Here is a 9,774-nt window from a genome sequence, read left to right on the forward strand (position 1 = left end):
CCTGGCTGAACCCAGCACACCAGGGATAACCAGAAATGTGCACAGATCACTTAGAAGTACATACATGTATGTATGTGACTTATGGGCCCTGACTACATGATTTTATTCACAAAAAGAAAGCTCGAGTGGTGATGATCTCCTCCAACCCCAAAGTGATTAGCTGAATTTAGTCAACTGTTGTATATATTGCATATGGCTACTTCCAGTATTTTAAGCAAATATTTATAGTTTTAATTAGCAATATGCTCATATTAATTTGCTATTCAGTTCTGCAATCATTCATCACACAGAGTAGCACAATGCTCTGGAAGTAATCTGGAGCCTAAGAAAACTTAAATTCTTTGTGACCACAAGAGATGCTGCTGGATTCACAGACCTTTCCTACTGTTTGTATGTGCAGCTGGATCTGGTAGACTCAGTAGTGGCCCTTCCAAGCCAAACCTATTTCTATGCACTTCAGTCTGTCATCTCTGAAATCCAGATAATAACTATGTCTTCATTCACATAGAGGCTGTTAGTACAATTGTACTGCAGACTATATTCTGTTAAGGCGCTGCAGTAATGGATATCACGTAGTACCAAATATGTAATATTAATACCTACTCCAACCATCCTATCTGCTTTTTAAATACTCTTAGGATATTACCCTACTCCCTTTGGAGTCAGTAAGAGGTTTTGCATTGGACTTGAAAGAGTTGAGACCTGTCCATATGGAAAAAATGCCTATTGAAGAGATTGTTTTAGTGGCTTCATGCCAGATCAAGAAAAATAGTGCAGTATTTTTTTATCATATTATGCATGTCTTTGTGGTGGTCAAAATGTGCCACTGAAAGTTTCACAGTGATTATAAAGGAAAAGTGATTCTTCTGCTGCAATGAAGTGAATTCATCCAACTTTGCTTTTCTCATGGGTCTCCAGGAGATACAGCTAGATTTGCCAAACCTGATAAATGCAGCTAAGGAAAACACCTTACAGCTTTGTAGTTTTTTTGCTTAGTCAATCACTTCCTCTGATGTGTATCACTATCCTGCTGCTACTTCCATGTGCCTGTGTGAGACCTTGCTAGTGAGCTACTCCTCCAAGTCACTCAGTACCTGGAATTACAGAAGAACAAACATGAAGTGTTTTTTCAAGCTTTAAATTTTTGAATGTAAAAGTATCCGATAAAGGAGACTTTCTGTGTGGTGACACCAAATCTGGACACACCTCTGGTGTTTTTTGTTACAAGAGAAGTAAGGTGATTGCAGAACCAAGACAAGCCACACAGGAAGCAAGGGTGGACCATTCCAAGGGGAGAGCATAAACTGCAGAATCAGACAAGACGCTGTGGTCCTGACCCAGAACAGCCGCTGACTGCTTAGCTGAAGTAATTAATTTACACCCATGTCAATACAGCAAGAAACAGGGTCTCTTGTTTTTCTGTTTTCTTGAGTTCCTAACCTGCCTCTGGGACTCACCTAGGCTGGCACTCACCTAGGCTGAGCCTCAAAGCAAGATTCTGCTCCCATCTCCCGTTTCTCTCCCAGTGCTAGCCCCTCACTCCTTGCAGGTATACTGTGATTTGCACCTATAATGTACAACTGTTCTTCCTCCAAGCAGGACCTAGGGCATGCTGACAAATGCAGCTGCAAATATGAGCTTCTTAAGCAAGGGGTGAGCATATCACAGATGGGTGGAGGAGAGGCAGAGGGTAGTCCAGATCCTGTTGTAAGTATGTCACACAGGGCTTTTCCTAGCCCTTCCTTCTCCTTGAGCATCCTCAGCTTCCTGCAAAGGGAAGGTTTTCAGGGGAAACTTCACTCACATTTGCAGGGCTTTGTGGTTCACTTTTACACAAATATAAAGCTCAGTTAATTGGACAGATGATTAAGGTGATATGGCTATAATACAGGTATTGTGCTTGGTCTACTACTATAGGCTAATGACTGGACATTGGAAAAGAAACTGTGTAGTCTTGCATCTTCTCTGTTTTCTTTGCTTTACATCTTGCTAATTGTACAAAGCAGTCTCTAAATGGAAACTATAAAGTGCAAATCTGGATATAAAATATTTGAATATTCTACAGGTTAGAAAAAAAGTGTTTGGTGCTTTAGACTCAGCACACTTCAAAGGATACTACCCTGATCATAACTGCAGGCAAAATGACAGACCTGGGCATCCAGTTTTCAAAATGTATGTTATTTAAGATACTTAGATAGCCCTGATTCCTCAAACATCTTTAAAATATTCCTCAGATCTTTGAAGCATTTGCACTTGCCTTATGTGGAAGAGCATTGCAGTTGGTTTGGTGAGAAGAGACCTATATGACAACAGTATTCACCTGGAATTTCAGGAATTTGCTGCAAGTCCTAGTAGTGTGCTTGGGTCCAGGAGTAGCTTCTGTATGCCATAGGGTTGCTACTTGGGTCTCCCTTACAGAGCCAGGGCATGCTGGTTTCCACATTGGCTATCGGCTAAAATAAATGTGGGGATCTGTGGGGTCAGGTGTTTGTCTTCATTTAGGCTTCATAATCATGAACTCTGTTCTGTAACAAGATGCTTTAAGCTGTTTATTTAAAATAAAGATAAGGGCTCTTTTCCTATAAAACAGGGACAGGACAGAGTTGTAAAGGCAGACTGTTATGTACTAATTTGCAAAGATTTAGAACACTTGCCTAATGTAATGGAAGTCCCAGCTGGATTATTTCTTATTTACAGAGGCTTCAAACATGCCTCTTCTTTCCTTGTCCATCAAAGGGAAAGCTATGCTCGAAGAGATTTGAACCTGCATCTGTGATTTACAGGTTAGTTCTCTGACCACTGGACTATCAGAACACAAGAAAAAAGGTACTCAGTTGGACTATGGATCAATTTAGCCCACTGTCTTACTTTCAAGCATATGTAATTCTTCCCCCACTTATATTCTTTGGTCTATAAACATTTTCTGCTCAGGAACTTCATGGGCTCAGTATAAACTCTCTGAATCTAGCTTACTGGATTTCTCTTCCATAAGCTTGTCTAGTCTTCATTTGAATCCATGTAGACTTTTAGCTGACATCATCAGCTCCTTTTAGACCTCATCAGCTGTCAAGGATTTGCTCTGTTCCACTACTTACTGCATGAAAAAAATAAAATCTATTTTTGTTTATTTTGAACCTAGGCTCCTGCTAGATTAATCTGTTGCTCCCCTATATACCGTTCTGGGAGAGACAGCAAACAATAGATTTCTAGTCACCCTCTCCTTGCACTCATAATTATATAGATGTCTCATTTGTCTCTTCCAGACCAAGTACAGCTGGATTACTTGGCCATTCTTTATGAGGAAGCCTTACGATACTTCCACTCCAATATCCTTTTCTAAAATATGTATTTTAGGAGTGCTGTTTTCAGTAATGCACATGATTAAAGGATATTATATCTGTTCATCCTTCTCCGGGAGAGATTTATTTCAAAATCAAATTAAAAGGGTGATTCTTTGCCTACAGAAAGCATATTTTAGGCATAGCTGCATCAGGAGCAGTGCTGTTGCTCAGCTGCTGTGTGATGAATGCATATAAGCAGATGAACAGATTTATGAATTTTTAGGACTGATGAATTTGAAGACTAGCAATGTCCACGAAATTAAGATACTACCTTTGTCCTCTCTGCATTTCATTGCTGTAGGTGAAATGTCTAGCTCCTTTTAAATTAATGGCAAGATCCCCTTTGCTGTCAATGACACTAGTTTGATAGTTTACCTATCAAGGCCATCCTGAAACAAAGCTCACTTTTTATCTGAATGGGTAGCAGGTCAGTGCTGACGCTGTAGTTTTCATTGAGGATCTCTCAATTACTCTCCTATTATGCTCTGACCACTTGTGCCCTGAAGTTCTGTTTTAAGAGTGGAAATGCAAGAATAATTTGTTTCTTACTACGTCAGTTGTGTTTTAATACAACTGGTTAAGAGATTCATGTGTTCAAAACTTTGAGGCACATTTACTTTTGCAAAAAAGAAAAAAAAAAGAAAATAAATTCACCAGCATTTATCACTCTCTTTTTTCTTATGACTTATTAAAAAACTCCTCAAATGTTTTCCTTTTCAAGAATAAGAAAGGAAGAGCGAGAATGGAAACAGAAACACATTTCTGGATCAACTTATGAGAGAACAAACAAAAAAAGTCCACCTTTCTGAAGTGACACGGATTCTTTCATCATTGGAGGAATTGAATCTGTCATCCTTTTCTCTAAAATACTCTTCTATGCACTGCTCTTCAAAATCATGGACTTTTTTCAATTCATCCTCAGTTATGAAAAGTTCTGTGGAAACAATGGAAAAGCGTGAATTTGGCAAAGATTAACACGTGAAATTCACTACATTCTTCTCATTGTAGAATTCATGGACTAAATTTGCAAAAGCAGGCTTCAAATTTATCTTGCATTTTGGTATGAAAGCAGATAGATGCAGCTAATTACCAAATTAGTGGCTTCAATTATATGTGATTCTGAAGACAGAAACACTTAAGGAGGCAAATGCTTAGAAAACATGAATGTGTTTTGATTGCATGAGATCTAAACACAGCTGCTGGTCAGGTCCTGGGAGCCAAAGCCCACCTGAAGCCTAATGCAAATATAATCAAAACAGCAGATTGATAGGAAAGGAGTCTGAGAGACAGAGGGTCTATTTGACATGGCAAGAGATGATATCTGCAGGCAGCAGTAAGGGTTGTGGCAGACAGTGTGATGTGAGTGGGAGGAGAACAGTCTGCTTGCACTTGCATCTCCATTGCCACCACTTGGCTCCAGATGCCTCCTTATAGAGAATTGGTCTGTGGCATGGGCCACATGGGAATGTTGGGAAGAGATACACATCCCTTAGCTTCCTGCCTCTGGCATATAGTCAGGAGGTGGAGACCTTCTGCTTTGAAGAACTAGATAGAGAAGAGGAGAAAAAGTGTTATCAAAATAATCTGACAGGTTTTCCATTATGCTCATAGGAGTTCATATGCCTGGAGAAACTACTCCAGCTTGAGTCAGTGACAACGAGAGAACACGTGTCTGCAGAATAATTCCTTCTCACTGTCTCTCAGCTTATCTAGGCAAAAAATGTGTTGGGGGGGAGGTATGTGCTATTTTCTCAAAAAAGTAGGAATGTTCTCTCTGTATTTTCATAAAGAAAACTGAGATCTGGAAGTGTGACAGTTTGTAAGAAGAATTCCAGCAGTAACAGACCTCTAGCAACAGCAAAACAAATCCTTTGTTTTGCAGGGAACACCACCAAGGAATCTGAGAAAAACATAGACTCATCAGTGTTCTAAGGAGAACTAATAGTTGAGCGCAATGCAGGTAAAACAAACTGATACAGGTAAGATTTTTGCAGTCAAAAGTTGGCAAAGTTACCAATGTGCTGGACTTAGCCTTCATTCGTGTGAAACACTAAATATTACCAAGGATATTGGTAAGTCCCACACTGTGAATTGTATAAGGCTTACTTAATCCATAGTCTCTCTCATCTGGGTCGCTTTCATGCTTCCGCCATCTGCAGCAGAGGTGTTGGAATATCATCGTCATATGGCTGAAAATTATCAGAGGCGGTGGGAGAACAGGTCTTTCATGAAATGTCATGATTAACTGGTATCTTTGAAACTTCCATACTTGGTTGGATATGGATTTGACTTCAAAAAATGTGTTGCTAGAAGGAAAGAAGAGGAAAACAACGTCAGATTAAAATGGTTTTGCATACTTTGTCGAAGGTGATATGACAGCACCTTAACTAGACACATTTACTAATAGTGGCAAATGTTTCCTTGTCACAAAAAGAGGAAGAAGAACAAAAGAAATTAATAAATTTGTGCTTCAGCAAAGCACAGTGGCAATCAGCCATTTCTAATTATCTTACTATTGTGTACGTATGCTCTGCACAACCATTGAGTCTTACCCAACGAGTCAGGAAAGTAGTTTTATTCTTGTTTTCCATCTCAGGATCGAATGATGCCATAACTGAACTTCAAATTTTTTGGCTTCTCTGCCCTGATTCCTAGTGTGTGTCTGTCCTTGGAAATGAGACAATGTGAGAACTTGGTATTTCCCTCATTCCCTGGAGACAAGCTACAGTCTCTTTCCTCTCACGCTCAAATTCTCTGAAAGTGGGTCTCAGCCAAAGTCTTCAGTTTAGCAGCCTTGTTATGCCGTGAATAATGTCTGTCCCCTCTAAGTCAATATTTCTCAATGTGTCACTCACTTGAAAACAGCAATGAGGAGGTTCACCAAAAGGATGTTTGCAACCAAGAGGTAACAGGCCATGATGGCAGGAACAATCCATGCTCCTGTCTTGCAGGGAGGTAGCTGGATTATTTTGCCATCTTCTCTGGTTTCATTTTGACCACAAGGAGCTGAGAACAGAAATGCAAAATAATGCAAAATTGAAATTAGTCTTATTTTTCAGTGCTTTTTACAGAAAGATTCAAATATTTATAAAGGCCTGCCATGCCAAAGCAATATCTTCCAAATAACAGTGGCATTGATGCTCCCCCAAGAAGTTTGCACTTGGTATCACAGATTTTACAACCTGAAGTTCTTGTTATTTTGTGTTATTTGCCATGAATATCAAGATATTCCCCTCAGAACTTGCAGGGACATGTTTGGTGTGAATAAATGGCCTGGTTGCATACAACTAGAGTATCATGGTGCTCTGGTACTAACTAGGGGATATGCAAATAAACTGATCAAAATGTTTAGTCCTGAAAAAAGCCTTACATATTAATTTTTTAACAGTGAAAGACTGAGTTTTTTGGTTGCGAGAGGGATGTGATAAATAGCATAAGGAAAAAAGAAGTACATGGAAATAAACTGAAGACTAGACATTTACTGCTGTGCACTGCACTGCCCCAAGCCACTCTGGGACATACTCACAATGAACCTCTTCTTTTAAGGACTTTTGACAACATGCCTAGAAAAGGTGGGGGAGAGTATCAAGTCTTGACTGTACTGTACAGGTAAAGGGCTCTGTAGGCAGCAGAATTGTCACCTGTTTCTTCCCTGAATACTTTAGAACAAAATGTTCTCAGTATTAATGTTGTACAACTGAAGCAAGAGGAAAGAAGATATTGTGAAACAGTTTTCCTTGCTTATTTTTTTACATGCTTTCATGTTCTGTGGTGGGTGATCTGCATTTGCGGGCATGGGTTCAGTTTATATCTTTCGAGCCTCAGTCCCGGTGGTACTAAGTACCTCTGCAATCAGTTCTTCAAGAAAATAATTGAAGAATCAGTTTACATATACAAACAATCATAGTGATTTTTTTTGCGGCATTACAGCTAGCTTCCTCTCATCCCCATCAAATACAAATTTAAGTGAAGAATTTTCAAAGTGCTCAGCACTTTGGCTCAGTTATTGCTGATATCAATGAGAGTTTCTCACTGACTTTACAGATAACAAAGTTGGGCAGTGATGTACATTCCATAAAATTCCATTCTATGTCAACAAATCCATGGTTTCCAATACCAACTATTACTCCTTCTCAAAAAGGTCCTTCTGAACTTGGTTCATGAAGCATGGGATTCAACTGTGTGTCTGTACTGGCAATCATATGATATTATGTGCAATTTGGGTACTTGGTTTTGGTCACTACATATAGCTGTTAGGCTATTACATATAGAAATATTATAGTCATATGGGACAGAAGAATACATGAAACTTCAGCTTCAAACAAGAACTCTTCCAAAATATTCAACTCACAGAAAATGAAATGGCCAAGCCAAATACAAGCAATACTATTTCTACAAGTAGCTCTGTTGTGTCTGAACCCATGGTGTCACTAGTCCTTCCTACTAACAAAAATAGATTTTATTACTGGCGCAGGCCAAGAGCACACAATTCTTTATTTCTCTGAAAGCATCACCTTGAAGATTGTTTTAAGTCAGTGCTGATTTCATGCTTCCCACACTGCTTCAAACAGCGGTTTCATTTAGACATTCAAAATGCCATCCGTGAACCGCTGTGAGCAGCTTTCACCCAGAATAAACTCGGACATTAAATACCTCTTCGTGTCAGCTCTCAGTGTGAGACATTTCTGGTTTTGTGGAAATAATGACTTGCTCACATGTTGATTCAGAGCTACAAAGTCCTACACAACATGGTACTGAAACCCATCATGATTTCACCAGTAACAGAACAATCATTCTATCAGTTGATGATTTCTCTAGCATTATTTGCCTGTAACAGAGTATTTAGAATACCATTAATGCAATCCCTGTTATGCACAAAGTGATGGCCAAATTAGACTTCCTACAAAGATAAGTTACCATAGTCCATACATTGTATACATTCTATACATGCATAGATATTTGGCTTGTCTTGAAGGTTTGTGCATTATGTTGCAGGAACAGTTTTTAGATAACAGTGGAATACTAATACCATGCCTTACTTTATGGAGAACCAGGCCACCACTTAATCTTCACATTTTCAGTTGCATGAGAAAATGAAGAAGACCCTGTTCCACTGCACATCACTGAGCACCTTCTTCCATGTTTAAACTGTATTGTTAACTTGAAAATTGTTTTTTTCTTACACACACACACCCCCACACCCCCCCACGCCCCCCGTATTAAATAAACTGTTTTTTAGAATAATTAGTCCCTGGAAATCGACACAGAAGTTTCTCCATGAAAAAGGACAGAGGACTCCATCTGTAGTGTTTAAGATAATGATACTTGTTTATGTTTAAGAAATGAGAATTCGGTTTGTAGGGTTTTAGAAGACTGTTATGTCAAGCTGGGACAGTTCACCTCCTCTATCCAAGTATGTGGAATCCCAAGCATGTCTTATCTGTCTGTTACAGTAAGCTGGGGTAGTTCACTTCCCCCCGGTCTGCACATACCCCTCCATAGATACCAACATGAAGGCCAGCTGCGGATCATGGAATTCAGAGAACGGCACCTGCATTACAGCAGTGAGTTCACTAATGAGCGGAAAAGGACAGCGCACATGCATGATCAGCACAAGACCGATTACCCAGCCCCATGGTGCCTTCCCTTGAGCTTCACTCCCGAGCAGGGCTCCACTGTGTTGGGTCCCCATTTGATTGTTGTTGGTGTCGTGGGGCTTCCACCATGGCAATGCTATGTTTTCCATAAAGCCAAAGCTTTTACTTGCTGAATGCTGTGCCTCATTCCTGAGGGATCTGCACCTGCCTTTCATGTGTAACAGGGTTTGACCATTTTAATTATGTTTGGAGAAATGCAGTAATTTTTGTAGCATGCACAGTAACATATTGTGATAAGAAACTTTTTTAAAGCACAATTTTAACATGTATCAAAACCATACTTATCTTCTTACGTTACAGCCTTGCTTTAACAAAGAATACGGAGTACTTAATTCTAGTGAAATGTTTGCTGAAACGATTTTTTTTTTAGAATAACTATATTGTTATTTCAGGTAACTGAAAAATACAGACAGTCTGATACTTCCAGATCATTGGATGAAGGTTGGATATTAACACTTAAGATCAGGTTTCAGAAAATAATAAAAAGCTAGAGTTCTAATTTCAATTACGTGCATTAGCTTCACTTAGCTCTCAAATATTGCACCTTGACATCTGTGTATATACATATGTTTTGTACCTCTTGTTTCTTTTTTCACATTCTCCTCCTATGACTATTTTTCCTTCCTCAATCCTGTTTACCATTTCCTGTATGTACCTTTCCAGCTACATATGCTAACCCTTCCTCTTTCCTGGCCAGCAAATTGTTGCAAAGAGGAGTAACTCATTCTTCTGTGTGTTCCAAGCCTAAAGTGGTGGCAGAGCTTTGGAAGATTTTG

The 9,774-nt window shown here is 39.3% G+C and overlaps 1 protein-coding gene across 1 annotated transcript; it reads right to left on the reverse strand.

Moving 5' to 3' along the window:
- Positions 1-1,473: 1,473 nt before the first annotated feature.
- Positions 1,474-6,347, reverse strand: LOC104513377 (transient receptor potential cation channel subfamily M member 3-like; the record flags this gene model as incomplete). Its single annotated transcript, XM_010156705.1, has 4 exons — positions 1,474-1,767; positions 4,143-4,275; positions 5,448-5,647; positions 6,197-6,347. Coding segments are annotated over 4 exons (778 nt in total), but the record flags the coding sequence as incomplete, so codon positions are not given.
- Positions 6,348-9,774: the final 3,427 nt, after the last annotated feature.

The sequence above is a fragment of the Eurypyga helias genome, unplaced genomic scaffold, assembly GCF_000690775.1.
Source record: "Eurypyga helias isolate BGI_N326 unplaced genomic scaffold, ASM69077v1 scaffold23108, whole genome shotgun sequence".
NCBI classification, from domain to species: Eukaryota; Metazoa; Chordata; class Aves; order Eurypygiformes; family Eurypygidae; genus Eurypyga; species Eurypyga helias.